The sequence below is a fragment of the Cottoperca gobio genome, chromosome 24 (genome assembly GCF_900634415.1).
Source record: "Cottoperca gobio chromosome 24, fCotGob3.1, whole genome shotgun sequence".
NCBI classification, from domain to species: Eukaryota; Metazoa; Chordata; class Actinopteri; order Perciformes; family Bovichtidae; genus Cottoperca; species Cottoperca gobio.
The window spans coordinates 5190398-5210403 of NC_041378.1; the positions used below are offsets into that span (position 1 = coordinate 5190398).

Here is a 20006-nt window from a genome sequence, read left to right on the forward strand (position 1 = left end):
CTATTTATGCTACGAGTCAGTTTCATCTTTGTAACCATTGTAAAGCTATGACCCCCATTTTGCCATTTAAATTACCATAAACATCATAAACATTTTTAATCCATTGTTTTTTATCAATTTATGAAAAATACATAAGGCCAATAAAAGTTGTAAAGGAAAAAAATTCACAATAAACACCACAATAAGCAAAGAAAAGAAAAGCATCACATACTGGTTTCATTCTTTTTAACAAAATAAGCTTAAGCTAACAAATGCAAGCTAAACTACGGGTTTTCAAAAAGTGCTTTATAACTTTGACAAAGTCCGATTCACTAAACAATGCAGTCTGCGATCCCTGAAAATTGCAACATGATTGATGCAAAACAGAGTAACATGTTTTCTCCAAGAAACCTTAGAATAAATGCAGGAAGAGAACATAGGGGTAGAAAAGGATTTATATTCAAGCAGTGTTACATGTTCAGGTGAGATCAGATTCCATCCAAAAAACCTTTGTCCTAATAGCTGGATGTCACAGAGTTGGCACAGTTGTTGCATCAGATCTCTGGATGACAACAAAATGTAAACACAAACTCATGGGGGGGTAATTGAACTACATACTGTAACATATCAGGTAGACAATTCAGAATTTCTTACAAATAATTATATATTTCATTACACAAAATATGGTTAAAAATAATACCCTTTGTCTATTTCCTCTTTGTTAAATGTACATCTTTCATGTATATATATATTTTTTAAATAATACTTGTTTTTTGCTACATGTCAACTTGTTTTAAAGGAAGGGTCATTTCTTTGGGCTAAATGGTGAAATGATAACGACACACTGGATTAAACTCATTTCTAGCGCGGGTGAGTTCCCTGGGATCAATCACCAGTTTGCAGTTCAATTGGATATAAATTTAGAAGGATGTTAAGCATTTGTACAGCATTTCCAATTTGATCATCACAAGCTTCCTTTTGTAATTTTGCTGTAGTCAGTAAATAAATTGACAATGTGTGACGCACTTATGATTGTTCATTTCTTTTGTATACGATGTCACAAAGCACACGGATGCTACCACTAAGCAGGAATCTCAAGAATCTCACCAACAAACTCTTTGATTCTAGTATACATAGAAGATAAAATGGGAGAAATGTGAATGAAACAACTGCCAGGAAACACAAAAAAACAACAACAACCTGTAGTGTGGCCCCTGGCTCATGCAAAAATAACAAAATTATTGTTTATTGTTTTTTAAAAAGAGCCACCAATATTTTCTGAAAACATCATTCCATTCCCGGCATTGATGGCTTGCATGAAGGCTTAACATAAACACTTAATATCTATAACCGCAAATATTTAGATGATGTAAAAATACAACGAAGAACAAAGGGCTTGCATAGAATGAATGGATGTAGATTAGAGACATCATGATTGGTCTTCAGCACCTTTAAATTAGTTTGCATCCCCCAAACAATGGGAACGCCACTGCAATCCCCTCCTTAATCATTCATAAAGCAAACATATGAGTACAAGCCTTTTTTTTCATATATACTTTATATATATATCATATATTAAAATGGTTATAGGCTAAATGTTGTCACAGTTATATGCCTTTCACTGAAATCATGTATGATTTAGGCTTTCCCAGCCTTTGGCCGGTCTGTGATGTAAAAACTAAAGATTGCGTTTGTTTGGCTTGTGAACAACAATAAATAGGTTATAAGCTTCTTCTTTTTTTTATCTTATCCTGTATTGCAAATAGTGGAGAATGGCAACAATACACTTGAACTTATTCTTTACCTATTATTAGTTGTAAATACAAAACCTCAAGTTTCTAGTTATGGAGTCGCTGCTTTAAGTGACCGGCCAAACATACCGTAATGTTCCTGCGTAGCACATGTTAGATTATCAAGGCAAATGATTTAACTCATGTTTTAAGCTAAAGTTTAATGACTCACTGTAACAGGTGTGTGGGGCGGAGCTACTGCAATAACTTGAAAGAAATTGTCTGTGTTTTTCTTCTTCTGTGGCTTCATCTTTAATTTAGATCTTACCTCTCTAGTACAACCTTTTGTATAAATATCATCTTTTCAAAATGCCACTTTTCTGCATGTATTGTCTTTTGGTCATGCAAAAAGGGGGAAGAAGATCCACTCTCTTTATAAAGTGAGATATGATGGCTCTCCTTTATTAAAAGTCCTTTTGAAAGGTTCACATTTCAGTCAGGGGTCTGATACATACAGGCTTTCCCATGGTCCTGTGCTGCAGTGATCGTCCAAAGATCAGTGCTGTCAAGCTGGGAGACGTTTGTTGTTGACCTCAGTTCCACGGGCCTCAGTATTACAGTAACTTTGGTACACCATGTTGGTACAATGAGACAATGGGCCAGATGAGTGGTTGAGGGGAATGCCAGTGGCTAATGAGCAACTTTTATTTTATGAGTAACAGACAAAATGAGCAATAGGTCAAATATAGCAGATGATTGAGGGCTCCCACCCATTAAGGTTTGACAGGAGCCCAGCTAAGCCATCACTAGTGAGGCGGTGTTAGTACATTCAGCGGTACTATACTGCACCTCTGGGGACATGTCGAAGAGGTAGAGGCCCTCAGTGGCTCTGATTGTCTACTTATAGGGACCAATGTTTCTCTGTTATCTTTCAGCAGTGATGAACTAACCCAGCATGAGAAGGTCCAGATTACTAGAGAAATGTGGCATTTAAAAAAAAAAAAGGTGAATATGGTAGAATGTAGTCAACATAATTTTACCTAAAACAATATAGCCAATTCAGTATTTTTAAACCTTTTCCTCGTAAATAAAAACGAATGGATAGGTGAGACTCTTAGTCAAACCTCCAGTCACCACTGCATGAAAAACCATAGCCGAAACACTGGCATGAACTACCAACTTCCTTATGGAGGTGCACACACAGCTGGATGATGAACATGATGCATAAATGGCGACAGAAAGACTGGAAAAAGTGCTGTGTTTGGTTTAGAACCACAATTACGACTATAACCCCTCAGCGCCGTCAAGGAATGAGTATGTTTATATTTGCAAACAGTACAAGTATTGAATATAAGTTTCTCTATATACAAAATGGTACATTTATATACATATACAGAGTTTGAACATGAATGCAGTTTGTGCAAGAATGAATTTAAAGCCAATACATTCATACTTCTCGATCCCCGTGATTCTCCCTCACTGCTTCCTCTCCACGGGCACAAACGTTTCCTCTAGCCTGGGACTACGTCCACAAAGCATTGAGACGATGTCATCCATACAATATTCCATTAGGCTTTCACAAATGTCATTATAAGTTGTTGTGAGCACTGTCTACTATTTATCAAATGATTACAGTTACTTCTTTATGCTGCGTGGTTCAACAGTTCGCCATTGAGAAAACTTTTGTACGTCGAACATTTTCAAAATGCTCATTTCAACTAGAACTGGCTACAAAATGGATGAAGGCCATGGGGAAGGAATGCTTCGATTTAAAATAACTCAAAATGAAATGATATATCAATATATTCATAAATAATGTATTCATCTTTGATGCATTCATTAAAAAACTAGGGTTTATAAAGTTATTCACAGTATTTTTTCAGTATACTCAGGTGCTTAAGAGAAAGTTTCTACAGGAAGAGAAACTGGAATGAACATGAACTATTCATTTGCAGAAACAAACCAACTTATGCCTCACCTCGCAATGGCTGATTATTGAGATTATCATTAAATGACCCTCAGATTTCCGATCATATTACCTTGAATGGACGTTTTCTCTCTGAAGGTTAAGATAGCGGCGGGAAGATGATGTTGCGCACTTATTGGCACTTGAGGATCTAAGCATCAGCCACATTCTCTCTCACATTCTTATGTCACTTCATTCTGGTGTAAAACAAAGTCATTCTCTTTTATTCCATGGCTAACCAAGACACTTATTAAAAGATTGTTTGAACAACATTGTAACCTGTTCAATGGATGACAGACTCTGTGTCTGCATAGAGTAAAGGGACATCTAACAACAGCTCTGCCTTTTTCTTGGTAAATGTCAGGTTTTTATCCTGGCTTCCTCGTCTCATTTTACAGTATGCGTAGAATGGGAATGATTAGAATGACATAGACAGATATGACATGGGCCCACTGGTGTACTTCCTGCTCCACAGTTCTAGACTGGCGCTTCTGTGACCACCTGTGTGGCCAACTGTGTCTGGCTGCTTTTGGGCCTTTTGCTTTTTGGTGATCCTCCCATGGGAAATCCTCAATTGGAAGTGGGCTGGCCGGGCTGCCTGAACCCTCCGGCGTGCTCTCAGGAGTTCCCTCTATAATCTCAATTCGGGGTGGGTCCATCAAATCCATAATGCTGAAGGGTGCTGGCTCTGGTTGGCACATCACTGATTTGTCCTCCTTATTCTGTCGAATGGACCAACTTGAGCCTGCTTGAATACCTATGGACACTCTGTCGTCTGTTTGTGTGGTGCTGTCGCTGCAGGGCTCTCGGCACAAAGTCCACATGTTGTAGCACTGAGTAAAGTTGAAGAAGTTACTGTTGAAAGTCTTCAATTCACCACAGACGTCTCGACGCAGCTCTGCCAGTTCATAGCGCATTGCTGAGATTTCATCCTTCCACTGTAAGTTGAAGGCAGCGACCATGTTAGCAGACTCTTTAAAGGCCTGCATGGCCTGAGGGACCGATGGCTCAGAGGATATGGGCGAGACAGAAGGGATCCTGTATGAAGGTGGGGATGCCGGTGGGACAGAGATGGCTGTTACGGTGGAGCTAGTACTGTGATGGCTGCGAGCAGCAGCAGTCTCTCTCTCCAGTCTCTCCAGCTCCACATAGGCAGAGGAGCTAGCACCGTCATCATCCTCTATCATGTCTTCATTTAGTAAAGAGGTCCCATCCAAAACATCATATCCCTCTGGAAGAAAAATTTGAATATGCAAACAGAAGGACATTCAAAGTGAAAGGAACAGCTGGAGTGTGATTTGATTTGGATTCTGAACTAGAAAATAGACACATATCTATGGAAAACATACAGTATGTGAGTTGTAGGTAATTACAAAGACATACAAGTCCCATCAGTCCCGATTATTTTCCGTTTGGTTTCTAAAGATTTAAGCGTTTAATCGGGGATGAGTACCAACACAAACACAAGTGTGCTTCTCAAATACAACCTCGTCTGCAGCAGAGCTGTACAAAACCAAGAGGCAACTGAGTAGTGTCACAAATGTGAAGAAACTCTCTGTCCATTTGTGATCAATAAGTGCATTTACATGGACAGTAGGAGAGTATCCCATCAATGATCAGGTTTTTGAAGTATCCCATGTAAAAAACCATATCCCAATTTCAGAAAGCTAGATAAATGTTTTCTGAAAGAAGCCGAGGTATCATTGCATGTATGCACCTTATCCCGGTTATTGAGAGCTGCAACTTCCCGCGCAGGCGATGCTTTTGCCAAGTGACGTGACATAAACACAAACATCATATCCTAAACATGATCATAACCTTTAAAAGCCTTCTAACTGGGATACTCAGGTCCATGTAAACACTTTCTAAGTATATTGTTAGTGGAATTGCTATCGCATGTTTTTGGAAGTTGCTTGTCATCAGTACACATTTTCTGTGGTGTTCAAGTTTAGCATTTTACGGAAAATCCCAAATGGGTCAGCTCCAAGTAATAGTGCGTCTTCCTGCCAGAGACGCTACAGAATACACAGCAACGTTTTGTGTAAATTGGTTCTTGAGTGCCTTAAGTTCTTAAGTTAACTAAGACAATAATGATTGTTATTAAACTCACATACTGTAGGCTTTTCACAATGTTTTTACACTGCCTTCTCAGTCATCTCAAGGCTTCTTTCCATCTTTTCACTGCACAGCACAGCAAAGAGTGGAGTTAAACATGAAATACATCAGTCATTATCAAATCATCAATCCATATTCTGAGAACCTTTTTTTTTTTTTTTCAAAACGTATCAAAATGTTTATTTTTGTGCCATTTTGTGCAAAAGAAAAGATGTAAAGAGAGTAGAAGAATCACAACCCACTGGGTCAAGAAGCAGATATGAACCCTATTGAACATATCAGGTCCAAGGTGGCTGATTAGAAGTAACCCGGGGAGGGGAGGGGGGTCACTCCCCCCTTCGGGGCTGCTCCAGGGAGAGGCTGCAATCCCACAGTCAAAGAGAGCTGACAGACTCAATGCTAAGGGTTAGACTGCCACATGTGGCCTCGTTTAAAAAGAAAAAAGTCTGATTTTCATGGAAATAAAAAATAAAGTTGACACATTTACAGCAGACACATGCTGCTCTCACAGATGATTGGAGACGGTGGCAATGCGATCGCATTCAGTGCTATTTTATGGTTGCCGTATGAAAACATTCTCTCTTATACATTTACACTTACAATGTGGTCTAAGAACACTTAAAATAGAGACACGGGAAACCACTCACAAAAGCTAGCGTCACATTCATCACTGTAATTAATATTCTTCGTCTGAGGTTTTGTGAGTTGTAAAGAACCGTGTTTGCTATTTAAGATAGACATGAGATATTTCTACCAACTATATATAGACGTGTATATATATATATATATATAAACTCTACGTATCTATATTTTTTTTACTGAGAAGGCAGTGCAAAAACACACATAGATATATGTATGCGTGTCAACAATAAAATACCTGCAACAATCATCACTGATGCCTCCAGTTGTTCATTCCCCCTGGTTATCCTTCAGGAGATGGTCAAATGGAGAGGGGTTTGCTGCTCGTCTGCCCTATGGAGCATCATGGGGTCCCTTCCCCACTCAGGGGCCCACTAGCCTCAAACGGGGTTTGGTTCATAAGCCGCTTACAATTGAATTCTAAACTAATACTAACATAAAAACATGATTCCAGGAATCAATGTTCTTCTTAGCCAATGGATAAGTTACGCTATTTAATTTCAATGCCACTATTCCCTCAGAACAGTGCAGAGAGTACACCAAAGGAGAACTTTACAGTATGGCTTGACTGGGAGGTGACAGTATATCATTAATCACCATCCAGGGAACCTTTCCTCTGGGTGACTATAACCTTATCTGACATATTATAATTGATGCATCATGCCAATCTTCAAAATACAACTTCAAAACATATTGTACATTCAACTGCTTGTTTTAGTCCACATAGAGCTGACAGATTTGGAGCAGAGAGTTAAATGAATATAGTTCAGCAAATAAGACAGTGGGATTGGAGAACACTCCTTTATCTTCAGTACTTCTGTCACATCGAAGATATCGTAGATGGAAACCCAATTGAAGATGAAAGGCTTCCAAAAACAAAAGTCCAGATTGCACAAGAAAACAAACCCACAAAATGAGTAAAAGTGCAAAAGTCTCCAATATTAGATTGACAGAAAATTGTACAAAAACAATAAAAATCCAGGTCATAATATTTAAAAATGCAGGTAATTAAAGAAAAATGTTTCAATAGGGTTCATAGCTTTACTCTTGCAGGTAAACACCAAATGCACTTAGTGAGGGAGATACTGCAAAGACTCTGCTTGCACAAAGAACCTGAAATGCTTATTTTATATTGCTCGCACTGTGTCGCACAAAACCTTGACATTCTTGCATGTTATGTTACAAAAAAGCAGCATTTAGGACAAATAAATATGCACGTCCATAAACAAAGTATGCTTTAACATGTTGAGCCTGGGTCCACTGTCATATTGTAAATTATAGCTACAAATAAAATATGAGTATTGCCGTTTAAGACGACAGTGATTAGGAAACTTTAGGAAGTCCTGAAATGAACTTTGCTTACGATTCATTAGTTATTTTGAGACCGCTGCTCAGAAGCTTGAGTTTCATGCAACACAATACAGCAAATAGTTAAAGTTGTACTTCTGAAACAAATATACCATCAGTAAACGGTTCCTTTGTGCAACCAGCATGTGTGTGTGTGTGTGTGTGTGTGTTTGTGTGTACGCATTCTAGTCTCTAGAGGTTGTTGACTTACCTTAAATTGGTTACAAGATTGCGTTTTAGAATTTGATGAGGTCAACGACCAGGTCAGTTACAAAGCATATGCTAATGTATTGGTGCAACAGAGCAGGGGGAGGACAGTGGGAAGGCTTGTCCAGTGTATCCTCTCAACACAAAAATGTCAACAACCTACCGCTCCCCTACCCCTGGCCCGTTTCGGTCTTCATCCCTCCCTAAGTAACACGCTTCGCACAACACATATATAACACCACAGTTTAACATGCTTAGGGTAGGTCTCGTTCCTCTTAGGCATGCCATGTAATGTGGCTGTGCTGTGTTGTAATACTGTGTACCTGTGAGCGTGTGTTGCCACCTCCAGTGTTTTATGCGACCCTCCCACCCTTTTCCTAGTCAACAGCTTGGCAACACCACAAGTGACCAACCAGAAGCTTGGCTAATGATGCGTGAATCGTGCAAAGTAACACACAAGCAAATCCATCTAAACAATCGGGAGTATGCAGAGGCAAAAAACAAACACAGGCACGCCGTAGCTTCCAAAGAAAAATAACTGGGATCATTCAGCTCGGCGTCTCTGAAGCTCAAGGGTTCCCCACTGTACATATGCAGGTATGTCAAGTTTGTGCGCATGTATAGGAATATGAGGATATGTAGTCTAAGCCCTCTCTCATTTAGGGGGGGGATTGTTTTACCTGTTGTGGATCTGAGAGTTGAAGTGACAGTGGAGGATGTCATTGAAGGCAAGCAGTCATCATCTTGGGAATAACCAGCCTGAATTGCACGGAGGTAACTGTGGCTTCGAGTGCGGAACGAACCAGGCAGGTCCAAGGCTTCCATGGCCTGGGATTCTACTTCACTAAATACGGACTCGCAAACTGACTCAAACTGGCCATTGATCTCAGTCTCACTCACCTGAGAGACAAAAACAGGAATAGCAGTCCTTAATTTTTCCTCGTCCTTTCTCTTTCTCACTTTGATTCTTCCCCTTTGCACAGCAAATATGAAGGAGTGTTAGCGTATGGAAATGCCACTGTCATTCCGACCTTAAACTGAATAAATGTCAAGATCAAATGGAAAAAAAGGCAGATGACAACAGAAAACAATCAGAAAAATATTCAGTTTGTGTTATAAAACATTCCATTTACCACATACCCCAAAACTAAAATCTACTGTACTGCTTACTGTATGTTACTACATGGGAAATAGGAAAAACACTAGCTCTAGCAAGTCTCAAGAACATGCAACACAATCATGTCACTATAAACAGGAGCTATCTATCCAGTTATGTTTCATGCTGTCATGTCCTCTCCACATAATCTTCCCTTTTTCTTATTCTGTCAGTGTTTAACATACTACATTATATTACAAAGAAGGAGTTACACCAGCAGGAGTAAGCTTATTGTGCAACCCTTCTTTTGGACACAATGTCTTCACCTCCTTTTACTCCTTCTCCTTATGGAGGGTTTCACAAATCTTCATAGTAACCACATGGAGGTCCAAAACAGACTTGCACAATTGATCCAACTGTATAGATTCATACAGGGTATGAATGTGGCTGAAAAGGTTGGTGTGTGTGTGAGGTCAGACATGAAGTTACTGTGTCTCCACATCTAAACATTGACAGTAGAAAAAATAAGCTCAGTTAATCAAAAACAAGGAGAGTAATGAATTGTTTATAAGTGGTCTATTCCAGACATCCATCGGCCAAATCAGGATACAGACTGTCTGATGTGAACTTATGTACAATTTCTCAATTGATAAAAAAAACGTAAACAACATTAGACTGTGTCTGCAGCTTATCCAGAGGTACGTTATCAGGTAAATCCTCTATTCCCAGTCCGAAACAGCACATTGGTTATGCCTATTGACTTGAGTTGAGAGCCATGGCTATGTCTACTAAACAATCAGCTGTGGACCTCCAATATGGACACCTGTGGCTGTTTCATTCCTCTGTAATGCCCTCTACGCAAAGCTACCACATTGAAAACAACATAACATTAGCTGTCATTGAGGTCTCCTGTTGTTGCCTCTGTGCGATGTATGTGTTTAAGACTCACCTGGCTGACGCAGCTAGCCTGACTGAGGGTGCTGACGGCGCGCATGTAGCTCTGGTTGCGAGAGCGGAAGGGCGGAGGGTGAAAGGAGGCAGGGTCCAGCGTGACACTAGGGTGGGGTCGCATTTCTCTTGTTTGCAAGTGGTAGCCCTGGCTGAACAAGGACAGGGGGTAGGGATAGATACGATTGAACAGTTCAAAAGCCACATATGGAATATCACTGGATAATAATGTAATTAACAAATCTACTGGCTGGCATCTATGCGTCTTCTGTAATAGTTCATGATTTAGCATCTCTATCTATCAGCCACTTGTATGACTCATCTTCTCACAACAGTATGTTAAATAGTTCTAGTGCCTTGCCTTGTTAGCTTTTATTTGAGCTCTAAGTGTCCTGTAAGAAAGCAGACTCTCATCCCAAAACTATAGAGAGCATGTGTATGACTTGTCGCTGGTTCTTAGCAGAAAAACAACGAGAGCTCGGAGCTGCAATAATAAGAGTATTACATTTTCCACCAGAAGCTAAAAGAAAACAAAAGGGTTGATTTGTTTGTGGACAAAAGCGGAAGTGATCAGAACCCCGCTGAGACGACGGTAACAATAAATAGCACAGAGAATTGAGTGGCAGTAGGGATGGGAGGTTCACATATATCTGTAAATGTGGAGAGTAAATACCACAAACACCTCTAAGTATAGCACAATACAGGCAACACACATTGACAGCACCACACAACTACAGCCTCCAAAATGACCATTAAGTTGAATCAACACCTCTAAACTGTTCCAACAGAACTGAGCCTTCATGAAAGTAGGATTCTTGTGCAAAGCTGTTGTGTTACATAACATTAGTTTTAGCTAGATGCACGACGACAAGTAGGCCTAAGTCTTTGTCTTTGTAATGCAAAACGAAAAATAATATTTCTGGGAATAACACTTTGCTGTATTTCTGATATATGCATCTCTCCTACCCTCATACAGTATACCTCAACACAAGAGTCAGTAGCTTTAATGTATACCTGATACCATGTGACCATGATTCCCCCGACCCCCTCAGCCCAGGTCCATTAAGCCTGCTCTCTTGAGTCTGACATTGTATAAATGAGACAGTTTTGCTACAGGTTTGTCAATAACACTGTGATAAAATGAGGAACAGTGCCCATGTAAGGTGCTGCACAAATATTGGAACTAGCAGATGAAAAAGGTCACACACACGAAACCACTTTGGCACTGCAGTGTTCAGCCGAGCCCCGCTTTACCCGACCTCCTGAAGCAGTTGTCGATTGAATACTTAGCCAACAATGTTCAAGAGCAAGTTAGTGAAGTGGTTCTAAAACAAGCCAGCAAGTAAGCACAGCCCAGCTCTAAATAGCAGCATAATACAGTTATCCAGGCATGCGTACAGTGATGTAAGAAACGATAACCAAAACTCTTCCTCTCATTGTGTTGCCAAGCAACTTCACTTGGAATCAGGAACTAATGTAAAACCTCTTCAAATCTCTCAGGGTCAGCTGAGCAGCTTCAACTGAGCAGCTTCAACTGAGCAGCTTCAACTGAGCAGCTTCAGCCGAGCAGCTTCAACTGAGCAGCTTCAACCGAGCAGCTTCAGCCGAGCAGCTTCAGCCGAGCAGCTTCAGCCGAGCAGCTTCAACTGAGCAGCTTCAGCCGAGGAGCTTCAACTGAGCAGCTTCAACCGAGCAGCTTCAGCCGAGCAGCTTCAGCTGAGCAGCTTCAGCCGAGCAGCTTCAACTGAGCAGCTTCAGCCGAGCAGCTTCAACTGAGCAGCTTCAGCCGAGCAGCTTCAACTGAGCAGCTTCAACCGAGCAGCTTCAGCCGAGCAGCTTCAACTGAGCAGCTTCAGCCGAGCAGCTTCAGCTGAGCAGCTTCAACTGAGCAGCTTCAGCCGAGCAGCTTCAACTGAGCAGCTTCAGCCGAGCAGCTTCAACTGAGCAGCTTCAGCCGAGCAGCTTCAACTGAGCAGCTTCAGCCGAGCAGCTTCAACTGAGCAGCTTCAACTGAGCAGCTTCAGCTGAGCAGCTTCAACTGAGCAGCTTCAGCCGAGCAGCTTCAACTGAGCAGCTTCAGCCGAGCAGCTTCAACTGAGCAGCTTCAACCAACAACAGCTGTACTTAGAAAACATGAAAAAAACTATGCTATGCACATCATTTAGGACCATTATTATTTATATATTATATATATATATATATATATATATAGATATTTTATTGCTGTCCCCTGCCGAGCGTCGGCTCATCCAAATGCTCTCCACTTCTTTTTTTCGTTCATACTGCTTAGGCGTAGCGCCAAAACTCTGAGGCTGTGCCTAAGCTGTATAATGGCACAGAGAACCTTGGTACTGACATCACTATCATTGCTCACTGTGATTAAGGGTGCTGATCAGAGTCCAAGCCATGGTGACGTCAGTCACAAGTTTCCGACTGTATTGAAGCTTGACAAATCCAGCACCTTCCCTGACGCCCTGCATGTCAGTTCCGCCACCATAACTGTTTGAGTATGTGTTTGTGTGCATAAGTAAATGTGTAACACTGCAAAGCTTCACCCTAACCATTTGTACTGACCTCATAGTACAGTTTATGTACCATTTACCACAATCTGTCAGTCACTGGAGACAACAATTCCTGACTCCTCCGACTCACACTGTAACACAATCTAATGATTGAAGCTTAAAGCTAATAATATATTTAAAAGAATAAAGAAAACGTTGAGAAAATGCAGTCCTTTTGCCTTGTTTTCAGCAGCCTCTATTAATCCTTTAATGGTTTCATGAAAAGAATTAGAATAAATTGAGATCAACACAGCTTTGACATGGACAGATTAAGCTATGCAGCCGGGCCTACCTTTGGGAGTCTAAATGGGGTCTCTGCATGGCTGATTTGAGGACGAGAGCATCAGGCCGAATGGCCTTCTGTGGGGAGGTCTTAGGGCTGGTGTCAGAGTCACCGCTTTCATCATCCACCTCTCCCATAGCTTTGACATAGCTACTGCTGCGCATCCGCCGACAAGGGATCTCATCATCCTTCTCGCCTGGGTATCCAGCCCACTCATCCAGGGGCACCTGTGGAAGACAACACACCTGCCACATATTACACATTCATAACCATAGGGTTATATAACATTTTACTCGAGCCATTGTCTGCTGTGACTTGTAAACCATGATGGATTACGGATGTGTCAGTGGGTTGTCTCGCTCAGAGACAGAATGTCAGCCTCGTACAATGAGCTACATCAGAAAAATTATTTGCAAGTACAATAGGGCCCAATTAGCTAAACGAGTGTGAGAACTGTATCCGACAAGTAGGATAAGCTCTGGCTGGTTTTTCCCTAAACAGAAAATTAAGCTGATTCACATCCCTGGTTTCAAGCTCCACTTCATTTCATTTCCCTTCTGAGCCTGGGCGCTCAAATTAAACTCAATGCTTAACCTTACTCCGCCCACGAGAATCAGATCCAATGGGTCTCTCTAAACTAAGTTCCTCTCTCTTATCTGCAACCATGATAAGGGACTTTTGTAGCTGATGTCAACAAGAGGTGACCACTAGGAGTGCGAATCCTTCGGTCTCTCAAGGTTCGACTAAGAGAAGATTCAGTAAACTGGGGTGCTTATTTCAGGATCTTCTCCAGTCCACTGTGCGCTAATAAAGGCGGTGTGGCAAATTATGACATGAAGGCAAAGTAAAATTTTCCTCTTAAAGAGAGTAAAACTATCACTGGTAAGAATTTAAGTTACAATGTGCAATATGTTCATGTGACAGTGATTCAAGCTCGCTCTTTAATGAGCTGTTCTCAACACCTCTGTCAGCTACTGTAGGTCTTTCTCTCGGTAAGATCCTCTACTGCACAAAGAGTCGTGGGTTTTACACTTCCGACAGCAGCAACAGCGGTTTGGCTGGAACAAACGGAACTAGGTGACCACTGTTTATCCGCCTGATGCTGGACGTGTGTGGGGGAGTGTAAGTGAAGGCTGTATCCCATCTGTATTATTTGGCCTAGTGGGTGGTAATAACAAGGGGAAGTGCATCCTGTGAGGGAATTGGTCATGTACTGTGGATTTAATACAACCAGAAATAAATCGACGCTGCTGTTGAGTATAACCACGATCTAATTATGTTTTTACTGTGTTTGCCAGAAATGTTGGTCGTTAGATATAAAAGGTAACACCAATACTTTTACAGGTTTTGGTAAGTGCATTCACTGTAGTGATCTTAATACTTGCACCTTAATACTTTTAGACATTTCAAACAGCTTACAGTGAGCTGGACCCATCATTTAAATGCACAATATGTCATTTCCTGCCGGTATAGGTCTACATATTATACCTATAAAGGATTTGTTTGTATTTTTCTAAATGATTATAAGTAAATATCAATTTTTCCAGTTTCACCATTTACGGTATGTCAGCATTTACGGCAACTTTATAACTTTAATAACATCCACCACCTCGCCTCCCATTCATTAATTTTAATAGAGTCCATGTTTGTGGCTTGGAAGTAAATGAATGTGAAGTACCGTGTGAGATTCATCAGCATATTTCTAGATGGAGCTCAAATACTACTTTACATCTGCAGGATCATCAAACCATGTTGAATGAAAGGGGTGAAACAACCTTTTAGAAAAACACTCATATTGCAAATCAAAACACGGGCATACTTAATTCAAGGATTTGTAGAAAAGGATTAATAGAATTCTCTTCACACTCTTGGCCGTGATGCAGTTTGTGTTGTGTTTTTATGCTTGCACAGCTCAGGCTGCCAATCATACCCCCGAGGCTCGAGCTGTAACTTTTAAATCAGCACACTGTCATTAATGGCACAGCATCACTGCTAACACAAAACAACATGCGAGCTCTTAAATTAGCTTTAACTGACGGACAAAGGAGCACAGCATATGCGTTTGACATGCAGTACCTGGATAAGAAACTACAGAAATCTTCAACTTTCAAATACGTATATATAACCAGGGCCATGTAGCATAGCTTTCTGTCATGTCCCGTCAGATTATTTAATGTAATATTATGTATTTGTGTTATAGTTTAGTTCATGTTCAATGTTTAATATCTATGTTAAGTTATCGTCACTCTTGTCTAGTGTCGTCTTGCACTTCCTGTTTTATTTTGAAACTTTCCTTTCCCTCTCGTTCCAGGTCACTTAACTTCCTGCCTTTGTGTGTTTTCCCGCTTCTGTGATCGTCTGCCCCTGATTGTTGTCACCTGTGTGCCCTTACCTCATGTATAAATAGCCCTGTCTCCCCTTGTCTTGTGCCAGTGTGTCTTGTAAAACTAATCAAGTGTGTGTTTGTTGTTAATGGATAAACGTGGATTAAAAGATCTTTTTGTTTGAACGTCAGACACTGTTTGAGTCGTGTATTTTGGATCCTGTGTATTTTCGTGCCGTAGTTCGTGACACTGTGTTAAATATAAGTGCAAACAGGGACTGTCTTAACATTACAGCATCAGGATTAACATGTGATTAAGTAACTATGTGGTAATTACTGTACACTGTGGTGTTCTGCTACAAACGTCTACACATAAGCTCATGTTCTGAAAACCAGTAGGTTTTATTCTTGCTGTGATAGTAATCAAGGTAGAATACAACTAAGCAAATACCTTTAACATGATTGATTGTCATATTGAATATACTGTTCACATTCCTTTTTGTTCCACTGAGATAGAACTGTGATTAATATCGACGTGCCAAATTATTCATGGGATCTAAATCGATGCCCCTCGCAGACACAGTGAGGTTTCGTGTTCCTGGAGATGGTGATTTACGATGGCAAAGTATCACACACTACATGCTCGGGCGCGTTACTGTTCAGTCATGTACTAAGTACAACATTGTGTCAGTGTGCGGTGCAGCTGGAGCCCTGGACCCAGGGGACCGGGCAGCCTCAGCTCTTGAAACAACAGCCCCGGGCGCAGGGCTGTCCAAAAATGCTCTGCCAGTTACTCACTTTACCCAATCATATAGCTTTGCTGTTTCTCTGCCACGGTCCCTGAACTGTTCTCACAGAAAGCACAGTGGCTGGTACACCTCTCTTCTTTTTCACCTAGAGGTAGAGTAATGCTTTCTCCATCACATCGGTTCTCACTATCTGTTGTGGTCTTTCCTTTAACACATACACTCTTCTCTGACTCCACGGCCCACCTCAGCAGACAGGTGAAAGACTTGACAGCATGAAGCACGTAACATTAAAATGCTCTACGGAAGGTGGCAAATGGGAAAATGTAGAGGGATTTAGAAATGCTAATAATAGCGTTCCACCGTCATAAATCTAGTATATTTTTCTCTGATGTTTCCCCAAATATTTTTGTAGTCAAGATAAAAAGGTTTGTGAAGCATTTAGACCATATGCTACTCCATCCCTCCTTTGAATCCAAAACAAATGAACTTCTTTTGGGCCACATGGCTCACGGCCACGAGTAGGGAAATAAATGATTATCATTCGGTTTGCTAATGTATTTGTATATGTATGTATATTAGGCATCATCTTTGTGTGACATCTGCTTAAAACCCTGCCTAACCTGGTAGGATAACATGAATTAGCTGACCTGCTTCTGTCTTCCTTCAAAGACTTATCAGTAAAACTATCACGCACGCTAATATGCCGTGCATACATTTATCCTCTCCCACATGAGTGGAATAAGATGCAGCAATTGTCTGGAAACTAAATTAATCAGGCTTAAAGACAGCAATAAAGTAAAATAATCATTCTCCTCATAATGCACGACCATTGGTCGTCTGGGGCCGTGGTTAACAAGGCAGCCATCACTCACGGAAGCATCGCACTAGCTCATTAGCATTTCCTAATGTTTGTGCTCATTTGATGGTGCACCTGAAGGAACATGTTCAGCTGGGCCTCTGATGCAGCTATACAGGCAAGCTGTTTTCCACCATCATTAGTAAATACTAAACACTGAGAATGCTTTGTACAAAAATAACCTTGGGATAAAGCATCTCCTCGCTGCGGAGGGTGATATCGTACGACCAAAAAAACACCGGCTTGTAAGGAAACAAGAAAACAATTTCTAGTTTGGAAGTGAATGTGTCCTGTCATTTCTTCCCACAGTTTGCTGGTTAGTTGTTGAAATGATAAGATATGTCATGTGTGACACTGTGTTCTCAATTTTGAAGTAGGTTTTGAAAGCTTAGTCACCTACTTGTTGTGACTGCAGAAAGAAATTGCAGGTTCTTAAACGCTCTTCGACAGGAGTGCAGATTATTACCCACATCTGTCTCTGTCATTTCACCTGTGGCGTGTATTTATAGGCAAATGCTCTGTTGGTTTATTTGGGCACACAGTACCACACTCTCTAAATGCAGGGTGCCCCAAGAGACTCCATGTGTTGCAATGGCCACTTAATATCATAGGGAGGACAGCAGGTCAACCTTTAGGGATATTACAGAAGATGCTCTAATAGAAACATCAAGAGGAGACTAGGTTCCTCCCCAGATAATCTTATCAAATTCACTACAAATCGCCTCACGTTAAAATGAAGTATTCCTCTCGCATAGGAGACCTGGCCAAGTTAGCAATAGAAGCTCAATCGCAATATTGTAGAGAAGTAGATACTCGATAGGCTTTTTAGACTTGATAGCAGGCCTATACATATGAAGTAAATTGTCCGTTTTTCAAGACAATAGTTGTAAAATCACTGTGGAACATTGTCACTATCTCTGCATTGAGCCATTTAAAGCTTACAAGTTATGATTTATAGCTCTAAATTATTAAGGCTCCTTCAGATTTCCCCATGTGCATCAGTCATTTTGTTCAAGCTTCACCCTACAAACATCAGCTGTCGGTTTAGCAGGCCAGCCTGAAGACTTGACACTTGCTAAAACAAGATTATTTCAACCACTTGCCCAACGCAGACCTGTCCTCCTCGTCACAAGAAAACACCGACCTAAAGGACCCGGACACATCAATCAGATAAGAATCCGATGAGCACACAGAGCGTTGACCACGACGCCCGTGTGCAGATCTCTCCTCACGTATTCCAATGAATAGAGCTTTCAGTGTGGACACGCTCAGTGCAGAATGTGCCCATGTGGCAGCTGCAGGGTCTCTGCCTGCTGACACAGAAGCTTGTCAAATGCCAGTTAGAGAGCCTCTGTATTGACAGTCTTCCTGTCCCCATGGCACACAAACAACCGCAGTCTGTGTCTGTGTGTAATTGTGCACTTCACATAGCATCAAAGTGCATGCACTGGGCAAAGATTCAACCTCTTCTCCCTTTTCAAGCATGGACATAAATGCCTCTAGAAGCTGCATGTGAGAGCAGCACTATTCACTGTCTTTAGTGAAGTACCATTACAGTGCTATATAACTCAGTTGTCAATTCTTCTGAAATTGGGTGCAAATGCAAGTGTAGCCAACTACGTCTTTGTTGCATGTTTGGTGATCATGTGACGACTAGCACAATCCTAACAGGACACAATGTTAAAAAAGGGCCGGAGCAGAATGAGTGCAATGTTAAAATAAGACATACATCATCTTAAAGGGGAGTTGGGGCAAGCTTTAATAATGGACAATCCCTTCAGCTCTTCTCATCCCCATTACAGTAGACCTTTGCATAACGGGCTGAGAGGAGAGTCCAGGCCACCTTCTCTTTATAGAAATGTGTTCTTGGAAGGTGCCATAGCACAGCTAACCCCTAAACATGTTATTAAAGCCTGATGATGCCCCCGTCACACTGATCTAGAATCAACTTCCTGTGACGCTATTTGAAATATGAATTTAAGACAGTGTTCGACTGCTGCACCGACTGTGAGTCAATCTGGCTGTGAGCATTTTGCTAAATGCTGAATATTAACAAATGAAAAGAGATTGAATCAAAGATAGCCATAACCTCAAACACTTGGCTTTAGGCTGTGCTTTTGAAGCCAGCACCTGTAGCTAAACTAGTTCATACTCGTAATGTGTCAGTGGGCTAGCAAAGACAGAGGCCTGAAAAACTGTGTAGAACACAATTTATTTCTATTTTAGTGTGCAACCTCCTACATCAGCTCTGGCTGAACACTATATATGTTTTGTTCAGACACCAAACCTGTGTGTTTTCTGCCTTGCAGTTGCAGTCTAGCTCAGGTAGTCATTTATTCTCAGTCTTTCAGCATGACTGATTGATTCCCACGATTGATTTGTACATCTTAATAGACAATAGCTCCCTGAGGTGACTACACAAAAGGGAATCCTTGTTAAATATACTGGCTTCTCACACCGGACACTGCCGTCAGGAGAGCAACAGAAAGGTGAAATCCGAAAGGCCCCCCTGGCACGACTTCTAATCAATACATCAATCACTGCTTTTAACTCACAAGGTCCTCCATGGGGACGAGTTGATATTGAGCTCAATTATTTTTAGCTATATTTTCAAATGACAGATTTCAGGTGATGTTCAGGGTTTCTATGTATTTTCTGCGCTGTTAACCTACCGCTGGAATTCAGCCTTGAAATACTCTCTTTTCACAGCCATTTCTAAAGAGATAGATATTATATATAAGAATCTTAGCTTCGACCAAGGCTACTAATTTTAACTTTTGAACAAAGAGTATGACCATCGTCGTACGTATGTCAAGGTTGCTTTGACAATTGACGGTTTCGTATGGTAACTGGAATAAGAACATTAAAAGTTCCAAAGTTCATCTATAAATGTTTTCGTTCATATTGTTCATGAACTCTTCAGCTCAGTGATATCCCCACCTTGACAGGTGCTCCCTCTCAAATGGAATAAAAAGAATAACAAACTGTTAATTCTCTTCCCGAAAATCCCAACGTGGAATACAGCGTTTCTATATGTTGACACATCCCAGCAGTAGCACATAGACATTCATTTTAGTAGCTCCAAACACGGAGGCATACCATCTACATACAACATAACATAAAGAACGTATATACATATATATATATATATATATATATATATATATATATATATATATATTGTATTCATCCTGTCTTTCCCATTTT

General features: G+C 40.9%; 1 protein-coding gene across 4 annotated transcripts in view; it reads right to left on the reverse strand.

Annotated features, from left to right (window-relative positions):
* The window catches only part of dlgap2b (discs, large (Drosophila) homolog-associated protein 2b), a 36590-nt gene that overhangs the window by 15399 nt on the left and 1185 nt on the right, over positions 1 to 20006 (reverse strand). For 2 of the 4 annotated variants that reach the window (XM_029462711.1, XM_029462710.1), the window contains exons 2-4: positions 12881 to 13098; positions 10029 to 10179; positions 8664 to 8883 (exon numbers count right to left, since the gene is read on the reverse strand). In XM_029462711.1, the coding sequence (XP_029318571.1) occupies positions 8664 to 8883; positions 10029 to 10179; positions 12881 to 13098 (589 nt within the window). Of the gene's footprint in view, positions 1 to 79; positions 4907 to 8663; positions 8957 to 10028; positions 10180 to 12880; positions 13099 to 20006 lie in introns of those variants that run through there. The other 2 variants (XM_029462714.1, XM_029462712.1) reach the window with 2 other exon arrangements.